Source organism: Aptenodytes patagonicus, chromosome 2 (genome assembly GCF_965638725.1).
Source record: "Aptenodytes patagonicus chromosome 2, bAptPat1.pri.cur, whole genome shotgun sequence".
Taxonomy (NCBI): Eukaryota; Metazoa; Chordata; class Aves; order Sphenisciformes; family Spheniscidae; genus Aptenodytes; species Aptenodytes patagonicus.
The window spans coordinates 100,026,211-100,049,408 of record NC_134950.1 but is presented as its reverse complement, the minus strand read 5'-3'; the positions used below and the strand labels follow the sequence as shown (position 1 = coordinate 100,049,408).

General features: G+C 42.9%; 1 protein-coding gene across 8 annotated transcripts in view; it reads right to left on the bottom strand.

Annotated features, from left to right (window-relative positions):
- The window catches only part of PHACTR1 (phosphatase and actin regulator 1), a 362,855-nt gene that overhangs the window by 132,299 nt on the left and 207,358 nt on the right, over positions 1–23,198 (bottom strand). For all 8 annotated transcript variants that reach the window (XM_076330546.1, XM_076330544.1, XM_076330547.1 and 5 more), the window contains one exon: positions 2,742–2,906. In XM_076330546.1, coding sequence (XP_076186661.1) covers positions 2,742–2,906 — 165 coding nt within the window. The remainder of the gene's footprint in view (positions 1–2,741; positions 2,907–23,198) is intronic.

Genomic DNA, 23,198 nt, shown 5'->3' with positions numbered 1-23,198 from the left:
GGATCAGGTTAGGAAAGCTAAAGCCCTGATAGAATTAAATCTGGCCAGGGACATCAAGGGCAACAAGAAAAGCTTCTATAGGTGCATCGGGAATAAAAGGAAGATGAGGGAAAATATGGGCCCTCTCCGGAAGGAAACGGGAGACCTGGTTACCCGGGATACGGAAAAGATGGAGGTACTCAATGACTTTTTTGCCTCAGTCTTCACCGGCAAGTGCTCGAGCCTCACCACCCAAGCCGTAGAAGGCAAAGGTGGGGACTGGGAGAATGAAGAGCCACCCACTGTGGGAGAACATCAGGTTCGAGACCATCTAAGGCACCTGAAGGTGCACAAGTCCATGGGACCCAATGAGATCCATCCGCGGGTCCTGAAGGAACTGGCGGATGAAGTTGCTAAGCCACTATCCATCGTACTTGAGAAGTCGTGGCAGTCCGGTGAAGTTCCCAGTGACTGGAAAAGGGGAAACATAACCCCCATTTTTAAAAAGGGAAAAAAGGGAGACCCAGGGAACTACAGGCCAGTCAGTCTCACCTCTGTGCCTGGGAAGATCATGGAACAGACCCTCCTGGAAGCTATGCTAAGGCACGTGGAGGACAGGGAGGTGATTTGAGACAGCCAGCATGGCCTCACCAAGGACAAGCCCTGCCTGACTAACCTAGTGGCCTTCGATGATGGAGTGACTACATCCGTGGACATGGGAAGGGCTACAGATGTCGTCTATCTGGTCCTCTGTAAGGCCTTTGACACGGTCCCCCTCAACATCCTTCTCTCTAAACTGGAGAGGTATGGATTTGATGGGTGGACTGTCTGGTGGGTGAGGAATTGGTTAGATGGTCGAATCCAGAGGGTAGTGGTCAATGGCTCAATGTCCAGATGGAGATTGGTGATGAGTGGTGTCCTGCAGGGGTCCATCTTGGGACCGGTACTGTTTAATATCTTCATCAATGACATAGAGAGTGGGATCAAGTGCACCCTCAGCAAGTTTGCAGATGACGCCAAGCTGAGTGGTGCGGTCGACATGCCAGAGGGACGGGATGCCATCCAGAGGGACCTGGACAAGCTTGAGAAGTGGGCCCGTGTGAACCTCATGAGGTTTAACAAGGCCAAGTGGAAGGTCCTGCACCTGGGTCGGGGCAACCCCCAGTATCAATGCAGGCTGGGGGATGAAGGGATTGAGAGCAGACCTGCCGAGAAGGACTTGGGGGTACTGGTGGATGAGAAGCTGGACATGAGCCAGCAATGTGCGCTCGCAGCCCAGAAGGCCAACCGTATCCTGGGGCTGCATCAAAAGAAGCGTGGCCAGCAGGTCGAGGGAGGGGATTCTGCCCCTCTGCTCTGCTCTGGTGAGACCCCACCTGGAGTACTGCGTCCAGCTCTGGAGCCCTCAGCATGAGAAAGACACAGACCTGTTGGAGCGGGTCCAGAGGAGGGTCACAAAAATGACTAGGGGGATGGAACACCTCTCCTATGAGGAAAGGCTGAGAGAGTTGGGGTTGTTCAGCCTAGAGAAGAGAAGGCTTTGGGGAGACCTTCTTGCAGCCTATCAGTACTTAAAGGGGGCTTATAAAAAAGATGGTGGCAAACGTTTTAGCAGGGCCTGTTGTGACAGGACAAGGCAGAACGGCTTTAAACTAAAGGGGGGTAGATATAAACTAGATATAAGGAAGAAATTTTTTATGCTGAGGGTGGTGAAACACCGGGACAGGTTGCCCAGAGAGGTGGTGGATGCCCCATCCCTGGAAACCTTCAAGGTCAGGTTGGACGGGGCTCTGAGCAACCTGATCTAGTTGAAGATGTCCCTGCCCATGGCAGGGGGGTTGGACTCGATGACCTTTAAAGGTCCCTTCCAACCCAAACTATTCTATGATCCTATGATTCTAAGATCCTTACTGCTTTCTTTCTAGTTCTAGTGAGAACAATAAGAAATCAGAAGAAAATTCATGTTTTCTCACAGACAATCCAGGCTCAAGACTTGCAAAACCACTTGTAGTTATTATTAGTCATTGTTGAAGAACAAAGAAAAGAAACCTTCTAAATAGATCACAAAGCTTCAAAACAAACATGCCAGGTACAAACTTCCACCACATGCATCAGTGCCTGGATCTGGGATTCTTACTCAGACCAATTTACAATATAAAAACACGTTTTTGCAGTTTTCCATACTTATTTTTTAATCAAAAAGAGTCTTAAACCAGGAGTGTTAGAAAGCAATGGCAGAAGGAGGGGTGTAGCAGGAAGAGAGATTTGTTTTTCTCAGAAAACAAGTAGCATATCTTTCCTGCCCAATGGAACAAACAATTTATGGTTATGCAAGTTACTCAACACAACGTCAACAACTCTGTCATGTATTTTTCTCGCTCCTCTATTAGCACTTACAGGAGTTTGACTGTGGCTTAATCCTCCACTAGTGTCTTTTCATACTGCATTTCCTTTACCCATAATCTGCTAAATCAATGTAACAAGCTATCTTCTGGGTTACCCTCTAGCTCTAGTAGCAGAACCTGAATACACAGCTTTGGTGAGCTGCTGCTTTAATTGTAGTGCACCTAATATGTTGTTTTGCTTTTTTTTAAAGAAAAAGCTGGTAACAAAGTTAAAGATCTCTTAGACTCTGAGAAATCTCTCCAAGCCAAGCTTCAACAACCTTAAAAACATGTATAAATTGGGGCTGCATTACAAATTTTTAGCCTTGTTGAGCAAACAGTTCCAGATTAACAAACCAACCCGACCGCAGCTATTACCTGCCGAAGTGTGCTTAAATTTTTCACTCTTCTTCTTCCTCCATTTCCATGGCTTAAAAAGCCTTCCGAGAGTGGCAAATTTGCTTCTTCTTCTGATTGGAGGCGTGTGAGTCCCAGGTACTAGAGAATCTGAACGCATTGCAGCCAGTCTTTCCACTTCCTCAGCTGTAGTTTCAGCAAGAAAAGGAGAAAAAAAAAAGGGGGGAGAGTGAAATAAATGCTTTAATAAATTACCAGAGAACCACACAGATGGTCAAAATTTTCCATGGTTACAGAGAACAGTAAAAAAGGGAAAAAATTGTAGTCTTTATTATTTTAACATTATTTTCTTTCTTTTCAGTAGAATCCATAATCTACTGTAAAGATCAATATTAACAATCACTTTCAACAGGAATATGGATTATTACAATAGCAAAGTTATAATCTTTAACAAATTGTTCTGCATCGCTCTAGACAGCTGGCAGTCCATCCGCCAGCCATTCCTGGGGAAGCGTGACAGAGACTGGGGAAGAGAAAGCTCCAAAAAAATGATGCAATACTGCTTAAAAGAAATATTGCAAGTCTTTTTTTGCAATGGAAAGAGACATTTCCATGAACTAATATTTATCAGGAGCAAGGACCCTGATAAATAATGACCCTCTGGTATCATTACCATGTCCATTAAAACTGCCTAGGTTACAAAAGGGGCTGCATTAGGAATTTCCTAGTGACAGAAAGGGTGCTAACAATTCAGAAGGTTCCTTCCAGTCCCACTTTTCTGCCCACTCATTCCCCTCCAATTCTTAAACTTATCTTTTATTACAGGGACTTGGAGAATTTTAATAGAGTCCACACTTAGGGCTGAATTCCCTAGGGGGGCATTCACTGAGCTTCTGTTGTTAAAAAATTCAGCTTTCTGCAACCTTTACACTGTAATACATCATGATCATCTCAATACTTTAAAAAAAATCTGAAAAATTTAAATTCTCCTTCCTCCCCGATGAGAGCAAGAGAAGTCTGGGGGTGGTCACTTGGCGTCACATTGCGTGGTCCCCCCTCACATTTGCAGGGAAAATGTATGCTGATAGTTTTGAGAAGTAATGTCCCTGTGATTAGAGGCACAGAGAGAGGTAAGCCAGGACCGCAAAGGAAAACACCGACAGGGGGAAGGTACCAGTAGCCCAGGGGCAAGGGTCTCTCCATGCCACAGGTGCCAAGGCTGCAATAAGCTCTCCCAGCCCTGGGCTGAAGCATGCACTCTCTCTCCCTAAAAAAAGCATCTGCGCAATTCAGTCAGCATACAGGAGGGGTTTTTGTGGGTTTTTTTAAAGTTGTTGGTATTGGTTGGGTGGGTTTTTTTTAAGGGATATCATTTCCCAGGCTTGTGTTGTAGTGCGACACTGCCAGTAAAACTGGTTTGAGTGGTTTGCACAAACACAGTCTGGATTCCTAAAGACAGGACACAGATTGCCACCTCTCCTGCTCTGAAGCCAGCACCCCTGTGTTTCTATTTCACCTCTAGTATATTAAGTATTAACCTCAGCCATGAGCAGGGGCTCGGGAACCTCAGCAAGAACATAGCTCTGAAGGGATGAGCACATCTACTCCACGCTGACAGAATCATCAGAGATTTTGGCTGGCAAATTCTCCTGTGTCTCAATGGAAATTTTTCCGAGGCTTTAAGTGTGCCAAATTTAGGTGCGTTTTCATGGGAACAGCCAGAGACGCAGCTCTAACACAAAGGAAGTTTCGTTATCAGAACTCCACGCTGAAATACTATTTGAGCCCCTAAGGTTTTTGCAAGAAGGCTGGTTATTTTGTTATTGCTGTTTTGTTTGTTTTTAACATTGGCAACACAACCCTTCTTCCTGTAAAATATCACTACCAGATACAGCTGCCTATAACTTTCCACAGAAAAAAAAAGCTAGCCACCAAGATAGAGAGACCCCAACTGCTTCAGTGGAAATGGTTAAAAACAATTATTCTTTGGGGTAATAGAGAGAAATACAGACATTTCTGAGAACATCTTCTTTCCATTTAAAGCAGAGGGAAAAAAGGTAGTCCGGTCAAAGCATTTCATTCGGTTCCAGCTCTTTGTGCACAACTGCCTACAGAAATACCTTCTTCTAGAGAAAATCCATTACAGGGCTCTGTCCTGTACAGGGTCTGGGACATGCTGCATCAAGGCTGGAAATTGCCTGGTTATGCTGAACAAACTGTGAGGGTAAAAAGAAGAGGAAATCAGAAATTTCCTTACGCTTTCTGATTTCACTGGAACCTGCTGGGCTTTGAAGACCAGCATGGGGTACAGACCACCTCACTTTATATGCAGATCCAAAGGGACCATGCCTTTTCCCCCGCCTCCATTTTTAAGATGCCTGTCGTTAAAGCACATAAGATGACACTGTGTTCCACTGCTGCGATTTTTTAGAGATGCTGCTAAAAGTAATGGGCTGGTATTGTCTTTGCTGCCTTACCTGGGGGATACAGGGTGTAGAAGCGGCCCATTGAGCAAACTGGGAATGACACACTACTGCTGCTGAATTAGGCTTCCTGCTGCATAAACGCACAGCTGAAATATAATGAAATTCCTCTTGCTGCTCACCCTCTCTCCTTTTCCCCATCAGAGCCACCATTTCTGCTACCCAGGTGCCTTAGTTAGTAAATCTCAGATTTGCAACAGCTCCTCTGAGAGCTGGTCCTAACTGGTACTGCTGAGGCCATTCCCCAGAGAACTGACATCCCTTAAAAACCCTCTCCTTTGCACATCCCCTCCGTCCCACACCAGCTGGGCTTTCACTGCCCCCAGGGAAGCTTTTCCCATTCAGGGTAAACGAGTATGGATTCACAGCCAGGCAAAACTAATGCTGGAGTCAAAAGTAATTTACCCAAAGGGCGGGTTCATTAAAAGTCAAACACACCATCAAAACCATTTCCATATTTTGACTGCTCTTCTCTGAATTTCAGTATCGTCTCTCACACAGATCTGTGCTCTGGGAGTCCTGCTGTGCTCTCCATCAGCCACGAACGTGGCCCTTCTCCTTCATCCTCTCCAAACACACAGAGCTCTGAGCTAATGCAAGTAACAGCTCTTTTTCCCTCTTGCTCCTATTTCTCAGAAAGACTACCTCTTTTTTTTTGTGAAAAATACTCTCAAGAGCACTGCTAATTCAAAGCATAATAATCACTGGCTAGGAATGAACCCCATTAGCATAAAGCCATGACAGTTTTAATACAGCAAGAATAAAAGCAGACCACAATGCGAGAAGTAACGCCAGATTTCTGCGCTCTTCTTTGCTGCTGCATCTTTTGCTTGAGTTGGCCGGGTTTCTCTGCCTTTTTGGCTCCTAATGACTATTGACTGGCTGTGGGCTGTGACACCCACTGCTGACAGCAGGCTCCGTAGGCTGGTTTCACACCCTTGCTGTTCCCAAAAAAGGTGGTACTTGCACAAATGAAAACCAGCCCAGGCCTTGCACATTTTTTTTCTTGCCTTCAAAGAGGAAAGCAGTCCCAGCTTGATCAGTCTGCTGAACTGGGAGAATGAACTGCATTAGTGCCTGTAGTCACCGTGCTGAGGTCTCATCTTGAGGCTGGTGCCACAAATGTGATGTTTATGGGTCACAGTTGCTGCTGATACTTGGTGCCTTTGGGAACTTGTTCTGATTTTTTTCCAGGATCTGAGAGATCTTGCCGAGACACAGAGAGACTCTGGGATCTGCACTTAAGGCAAGAGGGTGATGCACTCCCCTCCCACTTTCTTCTGTCCGAGCTGTCACTCTGGAATAGCAATGGGGAAACTAAACCTGAGAGCTTTTCACAGGCTGGTTGGCTGTGAGACAGCTCTCAAGATTTTACTGTAGTCCTTAAGACATTTGAAGTTCATATAGACTGAAGGGCTTAAGCAAGACTTGTGGCTTTAATGAGAAAAAGTACCACAAATCAAAATATTTTGCATCCAAGTGATGTAAAAGAAATTTTACAAACATGATTGAAATATAATACAAAGACTTAAAACACTAGAAGGTCTAAAAGCTAATTTCTTCTCTTACCCCCCCCCTTTTTTTTTTTTTCATTTTGAAGCTAACTCTGGCTTTGAGGGGTTTTTTTGGTTAAAGTCACTTTGAGGTTTGTGGGCTATAATGTACTGCATGGACACCAGACATGGACAAAATCAGCAAGTCGGGGAAGAGCATTTTGAAAAGCGATTCTTCAAAACAGTCAATTTACCAGTCCAAGGAAAAAAAAATACTTTTTGGATTTGAGAAGCATAGCAGGCAGATCAAAGGCCCTCCCAAAGACAACATAACTTACTAAGTTTTCCTGAAGAACCACAACCAGTTTTGTCACTCCCATGTCTGTCTGGGAATCATGGCATCTATTAATCTTGCTGATGTATCATATACCCAGCTTCCATTTTAGAAAAAAACCACTGCTACCGCATTCGGGTGCAGAGAGCAATTTCATAGCTGAAGGCTGAAGCCCACCCATCCCATCTACAGTCTTTAGTATTGTAACCAGTAACCACACTAGGTTTTCTCTCAAACCATTTCTGAACATCTGTTGTTCACACTCAGACATACGATTATCTTAACAGGCAGTTTACTTCACGAAGTTAGATTTTAAGCCTTCTTAGGAAATACCTATGGCTACATTGTGCTTTCTGTTATATTTGTGCAAATCTGTAGTAACAGGCTGAAAATTATCTTGGCCCTAAAGATGCAATTAACTAAATGTACCATTTTATTTAATGACAATAACTTTATATAAATAAAAAAATGCCAACATAATACTCCTTACTCCCAATCCACATCCAACCAGTCTTTATTCTGCAGATTAATTTCCAACAAACTCCTGTTGCAACATTTCTTTTGAACTCTGCACCCCAAATACCCTTCACTTCAGACTGCACAGACCTTATTCTAGCAGCTTTGTTCAATACAAGATGCAGATGCATCATGTGTCTTTTTGAAATGACAGGAAACGTGAACAACTACTCTAACTGCTGAGCACTTAGGTCTTCTCTTTACCTGAATGGGAACACCTTCAATTAAAAAAACACCTTGTTTTTCTTCCAGGAAAACGGTTCATTTTCTGCTCTTCTATTATCATCTGTTCAGTTATTTCCCTTTAATTTCCCTTTGCACCTGGAATTAATTTTCATCAGCCCTGCCTTTACTATTTGAATTGCCCATTTAAACTTTTCCTAACTTCTCAAAGGTCTGTTTTCCAATGAAAGACATGGCATGGCATGCAGCAGTCTAAACGCAGTCTTGCCAAACGGGGATGATTACCTCGTCGGTTGACAACAGCTCCCACTGGATGTATGCATTTGCAATGGCGCTGACTGGGTTGGCGTAGTGGGTTTATGAGCCATGAAGAGGCTGTTAGTAGCTTTCCTTTGCATGCTAAGCAGCACTCGCATTTTCCAAACCCCTGCCAATTATTCCCACTCCCCAGGTGTGTAGCACTTTGCATTGTATCCGTAAACTGAATCTCTCACCCTTTACACTTGCCCATTTCAGCACAGGTATCAGACCGTGGTACGGCTCTGCTCTGTGCAGCCATCTCTCTTTCTCAGCGTATTTATCTTTCTTTTGGAACAGAATTGCAAAGAATAGCTTTGGAAGTCCAATCCCTTTAGGACCCTGCTTTTGACTTCCCCACATTTTGACGTAAAACGTTAATTATTCATGCTGATTGCAATCTGAAAGTCATTTTTTCAACCTCTGCAAACTATACTGCACTGCATGCACCACTCTAAACATGTCTTTATAGATATGAAATCTCTCAAAACACCAAGTATTTTCTGTATTATAACATAGTACACAAGATTTTTACTTGCAACAAAAGCACATTATCAGGTTATGTCATCAATAGCTACATAATCTCTTCCTACAAACCTTGCAATAACAGAAAATGAGGATTGTTAGATTTCACTGGTATCAGCTATTTTGTGTATCCCTTATTGCTCTTATTACTCACTGGGTTTTCCATCTCTTAAGTGTTTATTACATATAGATTCGAGGCAAAATCGAATAAACAGTGCTGCAGCTCCTCACTTTTGGGCGCTCGGACACTGGAACAGAACCCACAGGTCTGTACTGGGCACCACACACACCATGTGGAGACTCAGCAGCTCCAAAACAGGACTCAGAGCAGCTACTACAAGTGGAGCACAACCAAATGCTAACCAAGAGAAAACCAGGGCCAGCAGAAGCAAACCAGATATCCTACTTTTCTTGGGGCTACAGGAAGACAATTCCGCAAGTACCAGGAATTGCTCCGGTAAGTAACTTCAGCTTGAAAGGAAGGGAAATTCTACCCTTCCCAAATGGCAAGCAGGGAGGAGATGCACAGTTTGTGCTTTTAAGAAAGCAGAGGAAGTAGGATGAGATATATGAGAACTTTTCTGTTAGAGCAGGTAGAGCACTTATTTGGGAGACAGGAGAATCACAAGGTCACTTTCATCCTCCTCTTGAGAAGGCTCAAGCCCACATCTCCCATTTTCCTTGGGAACACTACCGCGCTTTATACCATGACAGATGGGAGAGCACTCCCCATCTATCCTACTAAAACTGTCTTATTTTAAAGAATTCAAGACCTACTGGGTCTGAAAGAAAGCATGAGTGGAAGCACAGCTCCTGATAGTTAGGGCACTCATCTGTCAGCACAAACACTCTTCCCCCAAGACTATTCCTGGGCTTTGCCCCGGGTTAAATAACACAAACCTCCTTCTGCTTCACTCATGGATTGAAAGAAACTACTGGTCACAGCTGTGATTTGTTGAGAGCCTGATCCTGTCCAGTTCTGCACAAAGGAGAATAAAGAGGAGTGAAGATACTGCCTCTCACTGTCCCTTTATTCACTTCTGGTAGGGGATCTTCTATCCAAGGCATGAGAGGAGAGATGAGAGAGGTGAGGCGCTGTCTCCTAGATCCTCTCCCCAGAAAGCAGGAGAGGATGGAAGGGTAGATGGAGCCCCATTAGCAGAGTTGTCCGGGCACCCAGTGAGAGGGATCCATGTTTCAGCCTGTGAAGAACTGCCATAAAAAACTCCTGTTCTGGTGTAAATGGCAGCTACAAGCAGAATTTCCCATCTAGGGCATCACCTCTAAGGCATCCTCCTCATACTGTAATCACACCGCCATACTAAAAACTCATCTACTGAACAAACCTGGCCCTTTCTAAGTTACCATTATAGAAACAGGCTCTTGGAAAGCCCCAGCTTTCAAGGCTCTAACATTATGTGCAAAAACCAAAATCCTACCAGGCAAAACAGTTGCAGCAGTGCTTGTGACCATCGCCTTACAAGTGAGCACCAACCACTGGCAACATCAGTAACTCCTCCAATACATGCCCCTGGAAACATTCAAGGTCAGGTTGGACGGGGCTCTGAGCAACCTGATCTAGTTGAAGATGTCCCTGCCCACGGCAGGGGGGTTGGACTAGATGACCTTTAGAGGTCCCTTCCAACCCAAAACTATTCTATGATTCTATGATTCTATGTTGTCCTGGTTTTGGCTAGGACAGAGTTAATTTTCTTCGCAGTAGCTAGTATGGGGCTATGTTTTAGATTTGTGCTGAAAACAGTGTTGATAATCCAGGGATGTTTTAGCTACTGCTGAGCAGTGCTTACACAGCGTCAAGGCCTTTTCTGCCTCTCACCTCACCCCACCAGCGAGTAGGCTGGGGGTGCACAAGAAGTTGGGAAGGGACACGGCTGGGACAGCTGACCCCAACTGACCAAAGGGATATCCCATGCCGTATGACGTCATGCTCAGCATATAAAGCTGGGGGAAGAAGAAGGAAGGGGGGAAGTTCGGAGGTATGGCATTTGTCTTCCCAAGTAACCGTTATGCATGATGGAGCCCTGCCTTCCTGGAGATGGCTGAACACCTGCCTGCCGATGGGAAGCAGTGAATGAATTCCTTGTTTTGCTTTGCTTGCATGCACAGCTTTTGGTTTACCTATTAAACTGTCTTTATCTCAACCCATGAGTTTTCTCACTTTTACTCTTCCGATTCTCTCCCCCATCCCACTCCTCCCCCGACTGAGCGAGCGGCTGTGTGGTGCTTAGTTGCCGGCTGGGGTTAAACCATGACACATATGGACAGGACTAAGCACCATGGCTCAGGCGTCCTGGATGTGCAGATGCTTGGGTTGTTAAGCAATCTGAACTGTCTTTGAGTCATACCCAAACTCATCAAGTCTAGAGTTAAGTCTCATCCATCACAGCTCAAGTTCTTTAGAGAAACCGTCTTCCTCCAGGCAAGTCTTCAACCCATTCAACAAGAAAAAACAGAAATGAAGCCCATGTACCCTCAACTCCTAAATTTACCCTAATGAAGAAATAGCGCATAACATTTTTTCCTACTTTTTTTTTTACTTGCTAGTGATTAAAAGTGTCTTCTTGAAGCAGCTGGTAACGATTACATTTTCATGGCTGGATTTCTCTCTTATACCACCCTGAATTGCAAATTCTACTCAGCTGCAAAATATAAGAGTAATCCAAGAAAAGGATCCAGTCCATGGATGCCCATGGGTTTGTTGCTCACATTTTGCTAGGCCTCTGCTACCAGGTGATTGCCATGTGGACAGAGGTAGACACAGTTGCTCACATCAACGAGCACCTTGCTCTACCGGCCCCTCACTGGGAATCAGGGAAGTTCTCCACCTTTCTAAAAACAAAACACTAGTGCTAAAGGCTGGCTGTTTATTTTGAGAGAGCCCAGAAAAAATTTTTTAAATGTTTCTAATTTCTTAGGGGATTTTTGGTAGACTGAGCAATTTCTGATCTTTATCTTTTGAAGTTCTCATAAATAGGAATATTCAATATTTTTACTTTATTTTACTAAAAATGTGTGCTTTAGAAGGCGTATCTTTAGACTATTCAGAAACCTGAGAGGGGCATATCCTCTTATTAAAAGTAATCCCATTCAGGAAATGGCATTACAAACATTAAACTTTCTAAATAAAATGGTACCATCTCACCACTATTATCGTAAGGATAAAAAATTTAGTTTTTAATTACTTTAATGGCCAAGAGAAAAGGAACAAAGTACCTCATTTAAGGGCTAGGAAGTTCAAACCATTCCCTTGTAAACTCTATATTGCTTCTCTTGGGAAAAAGAAACTTCTATTTCTGTTTTTTAAAGAATTTGATAGGAAGTTGGCCAAGAGGAGAAGAGTAATTATACCAAATGGCACATTTATAATGAGCATAAATATGAGTTTAAAAAAAAGTCAGTAACAGCCTAGCAAAAAAAATATGTTTCACTGGACTCTGAAAAGGAATGTTCAGGAATTTAAAATAAGGACTAAATACTTCTGCTTTGAGTACCTAAGTGCAGCTACCTATGGTCTTTGCTGATTGTCATTATAATGGGAATTCTTTTGTTGATTCAAATGATAGTTAGTTTAGACCCTTGGCTGTGGTGAAACATCTGTTTAGGCCCTTATGGTAGAGGCTGGAGTTTCAGAGATGAATACTCAAAGGGGAGAAAAATACCCACGACTCCTTTAAAGTCATGAATAAAGCATGGCGGGTTGCAGGCTAAAATACATGGAATAGTTCTGTGTGGTTTTCATAGCTATGATTTAACTTTTTTTCACCTTCTTTTTTTAGCATTAAGTTTTAGGGTGTCTCATGGTTGCTGAGCTCTGCAGGCTATTGGTCTTGCTCAGTAGATTTAGAGGAAAGCCTCTGGTTTTAAAAAAGCTGCTGCCTTTAATAAAAGATGGAGCCCATCAGGTAATCAAATTGGTATATCTACCTAAGAAATGTTACAGTCAAAGGAAGGATCTATGCACATAGCTTCAAGTTCATGAATAATTCCAAGTCCAGCAACCAGAAATAGCTCAGAAAACGAGAAAGAGTTTAGATCAGAGCTAAGGGGAAAAAAATACTACAGGGAACCAAGAAAACACGAACATTGAAAAAGCTACTGAAATAGTTCCAGCAGCTTTATGAGCGGTAATAACGTTAGCAGAGAGAAACGAATTAAATCCTGACCATACCAAAGTGAACCGCAAAGGTCACAAGGAGTAGGATTACCTTACCCAAGCCATCTAGCGACTGGATGACTATCTTGGGAATTAGGGATATCTTTTGTCCTCAGGGCTATCAAAACTTTGCAAATGAAGGTAAAATATGGCCCTCTGCTCTTTGCTCGTGACTAATGAGATGAGCAGGAGGAGCAAGGGAAGATGAACCGCATTATGTGTGGTCCTTCTCACATGGGGTTGAGACATGCTGGTTGCATGCTAAAACGTGCCTCCTTACTAATGTCAGAGGACTTCATTGGCCAAAGCTGTAAAAGGGGCCTTTCCAGCATGCTAAAATTCACCTACAGAAAAAGAAATTGGCAGAGAAGAGATTGCAGCATAGTCTTAATGAGTGCTTTCCCCTGTATTGATGGGAATGACCCCTTTCTGTGGTGTTGAGAGAGGAACCAGTGGCATGTTGTGAGCTGCAAATGTGAGCGGAGCGCCCCAGCAGCGTGATGGGGTGTGCCTATACAGAGCCACTTGACCATAAAATTGGCAGTAAAGTTCATTTTGCAACATTGTGAAGGTAACTGTGATAGGCATCTGCATGAGGTTTCATTTCAGTACAGAAGTAGGGTAAAGCCCAAACAAAACCTGGCATTTCTTACAATTAAAACAAAGTAATCTTTCTTCACCCCTTCACTGCTGGCACTGGACAAAGCAACAAACTGATGAAATCTGACTTCCCTAAATGCTGAAAGTTTCCTCAAAGTTATCAAGATTCTGCTACCAAGTAGATAAAGAAAACCCAAAACACAACAACTAGAACATAAGCCTTTCTGAGCCGTTTTGACAATATAAATGTCCTCTGTCCATATAACCTATGGGGAACAGTGTTTTCAATTTTAAGTACTGATCTCTTTTGGGCAAAGTATCTGTACAACATCCTACAAGTGTCACAGATCCCCTTCTGTCAAGTCAAATGTCAAACTTGCACACAGGCTCTTCCAACTGAACTGGAGTCTTTGTCACGCAAACCTAATTTTCAAAAATCTCTTTACTTCAACAGCATTTGGTTTGAATTCGCAAGTCAGAGACTGGCCTGAACCACGACATCTGGCCGAGTACCTTAAGCTTTACAAGGTTTGTGATGGTGCTCAGAATGACAAATCTGCCAAGCATTTTGCTACAAAGGGAGGAAACGAAACAAAACAGATATGCTTGCAGGTACTTACACACAAACATATAAAAATGGAGCCTGGTATACAACAAATACAATAATAATGCAAAAAGCTGAAATAAATGAATCATAGCTGGTGAAGAACATCTTAATTTGTTTGCTAAACACAGGGAATAGCTGTACTAGCTCAGAGCAGCTGAATTCTAAAATTACCACCCATCTTCATATAGGATTGCAATTTTTATTTTTTGTTATTTATCACACAAGGCCCAATGTTCAAAGAAGGCTGAGGGAAAGAAAACCAAATGAAAAAAAAACCCAAAGAAAAATATTGCCAAAAAGTGTCTTTCTTAGCCTCTATGCAATGTCAGAAAATGTATTAGCAAACTGACCCCTGTCCTGCTGCTTAGTGAACTGGCTGTTCTGCCAACTTGAGATGAACTGGAGAAAGAAGGATCAGTTCACTGGAAGTACAGGATCTCCCTATTTTCTTTTAGGCTCATGGGTTTCCATGCACAGCGCAAGCATATTGAGTTCACAAGGAAAAATGGTGTTTGACTCAGATGACAGAAATGCATAGAAAGCCAAACCCACATTAGTAACTCGAGTACTTTCCTAGAGTCAAACAATGCAGGCAAAATGCTGTCCTTATTTTAATGAGACACATAAGAAAGAGAAAAGAAGATACCTCCTGAATTCTAGCTTGTTTATACATGCGACTTAGCGGGGGACTTTGAAGGAAAGGAAGCTGCATAACTGAGCTCCACGAGTCTCTCCTTACTTTCCCATTTACGTATCATGTCTAATTCTCTACAATGGCTACTAGAGAAGCCAAAGACTGGCAGCCATAGAGAATAGACAGTCAGAAATTGTTTCCTCAATTCAGATGCTGGAGCAGGCAGCAAATCCCATCTTAAGTGCCACAGCAGATCGCTAGAAGACAACCCCTCACCCTTACGGCTATAAACCAGCAGACAATTACTTTGGGGCTGTAAATATTAAAGAACGCTTTAGTCATCTCACTCTTCTATTTCTCAACAGGGTACAGTTCAGATTCAAACAGCCTAAGTTCCACACGTCTCTGTACCTGGCTTTTCCTTCAGGCTGAACCCAAATTTCAAAGCTATTTATCTAATAAAACCACTGTGCTAGCGTAAGGAGAGCATCCTGTTTTGCTGGTGCATGGGAGGAGGAGAGGGAAGAGGTCTTTCAATACTGGTTCAACTTCTGGTTCAAATAGCTTCCACTGTCCATCCATCCATCCACATGTCTGTGCACTTGCACTGCTGACTGTTCAGCCTGTGCATCTGAATTTTTAGCAGTGTTGACATTTTAAGCAGACTGGAAAGTAAAATGAGAAAGATAAGATGCTATAAAACTCTATAACAGCATGACACACATACTCTTTATATCAGTTCAGTTGCAGCTGCTGTAGAAGAAATAACATTTCTACTGATTTGTTTATTTACTTTACCAAAAGCAACATTGACAAAGTCTCCATGTTAAAAAAAAATTGGAGCTGTGCACATACTGCATCATATAGTATCTGAATATTGGAAATGACAAAGCAGCTGCACCCAATGGATGAGTAAAGAGAGAGAAAGCCAGTGCCATAAGCCTTATGACATGGACTGCTGACATTAGGGACCATGGCTATGGTCCACGTAGATGTGAATACATGGATCACCAATACTTCACAGAAGCTTGCTAATACATGGACTGTGGATGCAGTAGACCACAGTGGCATTTCCAGGCCTGGCTCATTTGTCAGGATATAGTTAATGAGTATTCTCATTATTTATCTTAAGATCCCCAATGCATTCAAGTCTGCTTACCAACATTTCCATCTGTTGATTCTTGAATCTGTGTTAAAAGATAACTAACATTCAGGACAAGGGTACTTGTGTTGCAGCTGTACATCCCTCAGCCCGCTGCTGAAGATAAAGAACATTGTTATCAAAATTTCTAACAAAACTTAGACACGCCTTTCTTGACATGACCTGATATTCTCAGTGATACCATCATTACACTTGTGTGCTTCCAGACCTTTACAAGGAAAGATTTAAAATACCATTACTCTCTGTTTTTTCAAACAGATAATCAACTTCTCTTAGGAGGCAAGGTGAAATAAAAATCATTCTCTGCTACCAAAATTTCCCAAGATAAATTAAATAATTGAATCCATTTTAATTTTATTCCCTGCACTCTATTGCACAAAGCCATTAGACTAATGGCCTGGAAAATGTCATACAAAAGATGACAGAGGGCAAGATCCTTCTCTTAAGTAGTGATAGGGGAGGGTGTCTGCTGAACCGCAGCACTTAAAACTGTCATCCTAGTCTTGGGCTGCACAGCTCTGGGCAGGAGGAAGGAAAGAGAAGATTTGAAGTACATCTTACATCCTTTCCAAAATGTCCCAAGCCACAGATACACAGGGCCCTCCCTGCAGAAAAGGCTGTACATCTTAAATTGCAACCCCTGGGCTTCAGAGATTCAGTAAGTAGCTGAGATTGAACACCTCTCCTAGTTAGGGGCAAAGAAATGGGTATGACAGTAATCTCAGTTACATAAACCAAGGTCTTGGAGCCTGTGTGTCTCTCACGCCAGTCCACGTCCTGACTAGCACACTATAAAGCATACATATGCAGAAACCTGCCCTCCTCTTCTCTTTGGACACGATTTTACTTGTCGGGGGGAGGCGGGGGGGCAGGGAGGGTAAAGCTAGGGAAATGTTTGGCTTTTATTCCTGAGTCATATTTTCAAACCTTCAAAATTTCCACTATCTATGCAGAGAAAATCTGCAGAGGCTGTCAGTCAGGTCTGGTCATCTCTTATTTGTGGTTTTTCTCACTTGGGATTCGGAGCTTTCCTTCAGGGAGGAACAGTGCTTGTCCATGAGATCTCTCTCAACAGCACATCTTCATGATGGCTGATGAGCACTATGATTTTGGGGGTATCTTTTAGACAGGGTGGTCTGGGCATAACCAAGTCAGAATGATATGTCTAGTGGTTCCAAAGAAGCTACAGCAGGTGGTTTTATAATGACTGATTTTATCTTTGATTTAAATTATACCGTGTTCGTTGTTTTTCAGAGCAACAGAAATAATTCATCTTCTTTTGAATCTAAGAGTCTCATCCAAAGGCAGAGGCTCTGCTAGATCTGCCTCATCTTCAGTAAGCTGGACCCAAAGCCAGGAAAGTCAGGGAGAGATGACAGTGACAAGATCAAACATTATCTTATTCCTCTCCGCCCAATCCTTCCTGAGACAAGGAGACTAAAAGCAACAGACCAGTGAAGATTCATGTCACTTCAAGAGCCAAAACCAGCAAGAGGACAGTTTTCCAGCTCATAGGGATGGCCAGAACATCATTATTTTCTGAGAAGTGTGCAAATCAAAGTCACAAAGGAAAAATGGGTCCTCCAAGTATGTCCCAACTTAACCCCTTTGCAGCTTTGCTGCATCCATCTAGATAATGGCAAACTAAGAAAGTAATTGCAGCATCCAGCCAGAGCTGGCTTAACCACTGTACAATCTGGTGCTGCCTTTCAATTGCCCCAGTGCCCTGATGCTGGGTTTTGGGTAATGGATTTGGGAAGATGCGCGAGACCTGACATGATCGATTTAACAGACTACAAACATATCCAATTAATCTTAGACATCCTGGCAGACTGTTAGCAAGGTGGTACCACATACACTTATACTGTGCTCCTGAAATTATGTTCTGGCTAATTGGGGGCTGAATAAGGTGACAACAACAGGAAGCCAAATTTGGTATTGTCTGATTATAAACAAGACAATCTTAGGAGATACAAAGGAATAGCTATACATTTACTACCAGCCACTGAAATGGATCAAGAAATAAAATCTTACAATACAAAAATTGATGTAGAATGTCTACATCTTTTGCTGAGGTAGCAGCAATGAATGATAATGTTATAAATACAACAGTATACTCAAAGGGTAGGTTTTGCTCATCAGTCAAGGAGCCCATAAATGAACTCTGCTGCTTTTAATGATATGATATGATATGATATGATATGATCTCTCATTTCTAAACAGAGGCAGAAGGTATTATAATAGCACAAAGTGATATAAGTAGTAGTGGTTACAAACTAAAAGAGAAGAAGTGGTGAAACAAAAAGAGAAGAAAGGAAGAGATGTCACATGGCAGAATACTGAGTCTTCTGATCTCTTCCCTACATACCCAGTATTTCTCCGCTGCATAGCTCTGACAGGCAGTGATGATATTAATGAATAGAATTCCAATAAAGGATGTAAAGTGAAGTACTTCCATACATCTCATTTACTTCTAAAGAATCCCAAGTTTCAAAAAAGAAAGAGGCCAACTGTGCAAATCATCCTTTAAGAGAAACATCTCTAAGCAAATAAGGGAAGTACTCAGAAACGACAAAACACAGAAATGGAAACTAACTGCCCACCTGGGCAGGGATCAAAGCATAAAATAGGACACAGGGATGACACAAAAAAAGGCACAGAAAGCCAGGCTTGTTCAGCCAGGTCAATATCAGATGGTTTGAAGAGCTCTGATAATAGCAGAGTGAGACAAGAACCTGCTCCTCCATGATCTATGCCATCATGCATATCTTGCCCCTTTTTTACGCATTGCCTCCCGCCTTTACACATGGAAAACTTGTAGCCTTTCATGGTTTATCAAATAGTTTTGTATTGTGTTTCTGACATATCTAACTTGATACAGAAGAATCAAAACTAGGCATACTACTCAAGATGACAACAAATACTTAGAGCAGAGCATTATTGTTAAATACAGGAAAACCACTATATTGCTTTCATCATACTTGATGGCATTTTATTTGCTTTTTTGAACTCCCCACAAGGAACTGGTTTTTCATCACGTGTTCAGTGTTGCCCCAATCTTTGCATTTAAGAGGCTTACATATCCCAAGACTTTAAACTTGGTTCTCAGAATACAGAGCAGGATGGTAAGATGTTACCAAAAGATGACAACTGAGTTACAGCACTGAAAAGGAGAGAAATCAATGAGAGGAGACAGGACTGAAACAGGCCAGCCATCTGCTCTCTAAAGACCCGAAGAATTGAGGTGTCCTCTTATCAGTGGCCTTATGTCAACACTGTGTAATAAAAATGAGAGGGTGCTGAGCCATTGTGACCAATTCCATCATTTTTGTTGGTTTTGTTCCTAAAACTCCTCAAATCAATGACACAGATATACAGAATTCCCGGAAAAGGTGGCTAACATTTCTCCGGTAGGTATAGTTTTCACTGGAAAACAAGGGACTTAGGCATCTGCTTGCATAAGCTTGATGCAATCTTGTGTACACCTTTTTCCCCCATACTATCTAATTTACCGAAGTGAAGACCTCGCTTACTACCTATATTTTTCCTACAGTTTCAGTCAATAATGTAAATTATATTGCAATTTTGGACAAGGCATCTTCCAGGGCTCTTCAAAGTAAGCCCGGAGCTCCGCTGGGTGACAGCCCGTGCAAGCCTGGCCGTGAACTTCCCATTGCCAGCACAGCCTCGCCTGGAATGGTACACAACTGGCTTATTTTGTGGCCAGCAGTTTTTGCTACAGGCAGTTTAACAGGATGTGAGTTAGTCACTACAGAGATGCACATGAGCAGTTAATGACTTGCCTCAGGCTTGGTGGTGTTTCTTCAGCTTTATTTTGGGACATAAAGGTAGAAGATGTAATCCCTTCTCTCTTTCCCCATCCCTTTTCTTTCCTTTTACTGCAGACTAGCCAACTGAAATAACTGCTGGTGTTTAAGGACAGCCTCACATATCTCCGGTCAGCCGTTTGCGTTTATTAGTCTTAGCATGTAAGCCAGAGGTATGCCCTCTTATAGCCCAAATTGACCTTTTTCTTCCTCTTCTCTTCCTCCCCCCTTCCCCCCTGCCTGCAGGCCATGCCCAGCCACACCAGCACAGTGCAGCCCTGTTAGTCTCCGATCTCAGGACAAAACCACAGGTAACTGATGAGTTTCTGTTAGTCCCTAACATGCAAGACACACTGACGGGAGCAGGGCGCTGGGACTCTACCCTCCCTGCTCCCTGGTAAAGGAAAGGTAAATGATCGTGTCCTGCCTGCCTTGGGATTTTGTTATCTGGAAGTTACCATGAGTGGGAATCACACCTTCTTCCTAGAAGAGCACATTTATTCTCACCCCGCAAAATGCTGAGAGCTTGTATCTTCCAGAGCAGGAAGCGATGCTGGTGGGGCAAAGTGTCCCGCCCGGCTCTCCAGCAGCATCCTCTTGGGATGTAGAATATCTTTGTTCGATCTCATCAACTTTCTCTGGCATAGCACCGTATTGACCTAAATCAAACACTACAGCGTTCAACCGACAAAAATAAGCCAATTTTATTTTATGATCTGTGCTGTGAAGGAGACATATTTCACCCTGCAATGAAAGCCCATGCCTCTCCCCCCCTGCCTCTTCCTTTAAGGTAAGTATCCCTCAGAGACTAAAGACACACACTGCGTAATTGTATCAGCTGTTGAAACCTCAAGCATGTTTTTCAGCTTCCCACACTTCATAGCAGGACCAGGTACGCTTTTTTTTTTGCCTACTTCTCCATTCTGTGTAGTCAAATTTTTTTTCTCCAAAATATTTTAGGATTTTTAACAGGTACAATTGTAAATGACGGCAATGCCTCATAGCCACATACTGCGCTCACTCTAGAGATGGTAATGGAAGAGCAGTTACCATTTGAAATAATGTGAGAATTAGTGGAGGAAAACTTATTTTTACACATAGTTCTTGCAGGACTTACGGCTTGTCTAGAAGATAACTATTTCATTTAATAACTACTTTTGTGGGAAGCAAAATAATCACCTTGGAGACAATCTCTTAAGTGATGATAAAGTAAATGTTCTCAAAGTTCCTGGTTGAAAAAAAATAACAGTGTCTTCAATTCCAGGTGGGAATCACCCCCCACCCCCACCCCCCCCAATCCCCCCCACAACCCCCCCAGATCCCCCCTTCCCATTTGGAAAAGATATTTATCTGGAAGCTCTAGAAGAAGGACGGCAGCAGAAAAACAAGTGTTGGAATTCCTACAGCAACAGTATCTCAGTCCACACTGATTTTCGTGCATATATAAGATAATGAATCATTTCTGCTTAAACAGCAAAACCCTGAAGTATAGGAGCATACAATAGACTGAGTTTGAGCTCTAAATGAAACCTTTTGGGTATGTTCATTCTTAATGTTATTTATATTTCCACTATACTTGTACCTAGAGACCCCAAAAACCTGGAGCCCCACAGTCCTTGGCAATAGGAATGGAAATGGCAAGAGACAGCCCTTTTTCCACCCCCACTAAAGGACTCAGTCTATTTACAGACCAGTGGGCAGGTGAAAGGAAATCCCACTATCTCCATTTTACAGACAAGGAACTTAGGTATGGAGCGATACACGGACAGACATGTCCAAAGCCGCCCAGAGATCCTCTGCAGAGGTGGGAACTGAGATGAGAACCCCTGAGCTGAGAACCCTCATCTGTCACTCATAAAAAACCGCTTATCTCTGTGCAGTCCCTTTCTTCCAATGCACTGTTAAGTAATTGCTTTCCACTTAAGTTTTCTTGTCAGATCCTCTGCATAAAAATCAAAAGTATCCCACTTCAGTTGCTCCACTCGCTCTTTCTGTTAGGTTGTTTCTGGGTACCTCTGAAACCTCTACAGTTCTTTCTAGCCGTACCAAAGTAGAGATGCGTCTAAACCATGTTCCAGATCCAGGCTCAGACTTCTGCAGGAGACTGAGATTTGCAGTCAGTTTTCAGTGTATGAACACTTTAAATAAACCCCAGCCAAATCTCTTCTCCCTGTATTTGTTCCTCTAACTACTGTTCCCTTGCTCATCAGTCATGTCATCTGCTATGACCCAGCACCCCCACAACCCTCCCAGAGGCCACTGAAATCAGCACATTGAGAAGTGCTCTGTATATACCAGAAGATGTTTAGCATTGCACAGTCCCAGTGCACCTCGATCTCTTGTAGTTCTATCTCCTTCTGCTCTATAAGCTTATCAGTCACTTTCCCACATTTACGTTCAGAAAGTATTTTCTTTCCCCTTCATGCTTCTGGCACTTTCAAAATACCTCTACTTGTGTTGTCTCCTCACTTCTTGTCTGTCTTTTCTTGGGACTTTTGCAACTCTTCACCATGCTGCTTCTCCCAACATCTCCCTCACAGCCCTCCTCCGGCAGCATTCAGAGCTCAGCCCTGATTGCTCTTTTATTCCTGGAGGTGACTCATATCTTTCTACACTTGACCTCTCCCTCTCAGTTCAGTCTACCATGTCTGATTGTCTCTCTGGCATCCTGTCCTGGATGTCCTGTGGCCACTCAAACTTCACAGGATGAAACCACACACCTCATTCTTCCCTCACATACAGTTTCACTACTTCTCCATTTCCAACACCACTTCTGCTATTCTGTCACCCAAACTCTCTGTATTGGTGCTTTATATACTCCTCTCTCTGTTTTCTATTTTCCAACTAAATTAGCATTAAATACCTCCATTCCTTCTGGTCCAATGGCTAAAGCATCTCCCACTTCCATCTGCATTACTGTAACCTCCTGCTTCTCTTTGAGCTTCCCACTTTTTTTTTTTACCTCACCAAAATGCTGCATCCACATCAACTCGCTTTATCCTTACTTCAGTGAGCACATCTGCATGTCCAAATTCCTTCACCGGCTTCTCTCCGAATTACATGACCTCCCTTCCAAGATATCATACAACTCAGCACCTGCCTCCATCGTTTCCTTCAGTTTCACGGCTATCTCTTCTGCTATTCTCCTAGTCATGACTTTTGTTAGATTAGTTAGTGGTCTTTGAAGGATTTCGCTCTGTTTCAGCATAAATTTTCCTTCTCCAGTTCTGCCAGTGCAGTAGTACAATGAGAACGCAGAGCAAGACGATGACTAGAATCCAGGACTCATAACTGGATTTGGAGGGTATTTCAGCATTAAATCAATGTACCCCACTGGCTTGCCTATGCTATAAGGACTGAATCTTGGTCTTTGTACACAGTTCCAACAAATATAATAGTTGCTTGGGTCACAGGACCCACACAGTACTTTTGGGTCCACTAGTGTAGTTTCAGGCCTGCAAGTTCATGTATAAACTATATATATATGTTTGAATAGGAGGGTGGGGGTGTCCACATTGCAAAGTTAGGCACATTTCCCTTATAAAAAGTACTAAGTGGTCCCCTTTTCGGGTGCTCTTTAGGCTGTGCAACTGTGAGGATACAGGGACATCTTGAGAACCCTACAGGTTTCTCAGTACCTGGG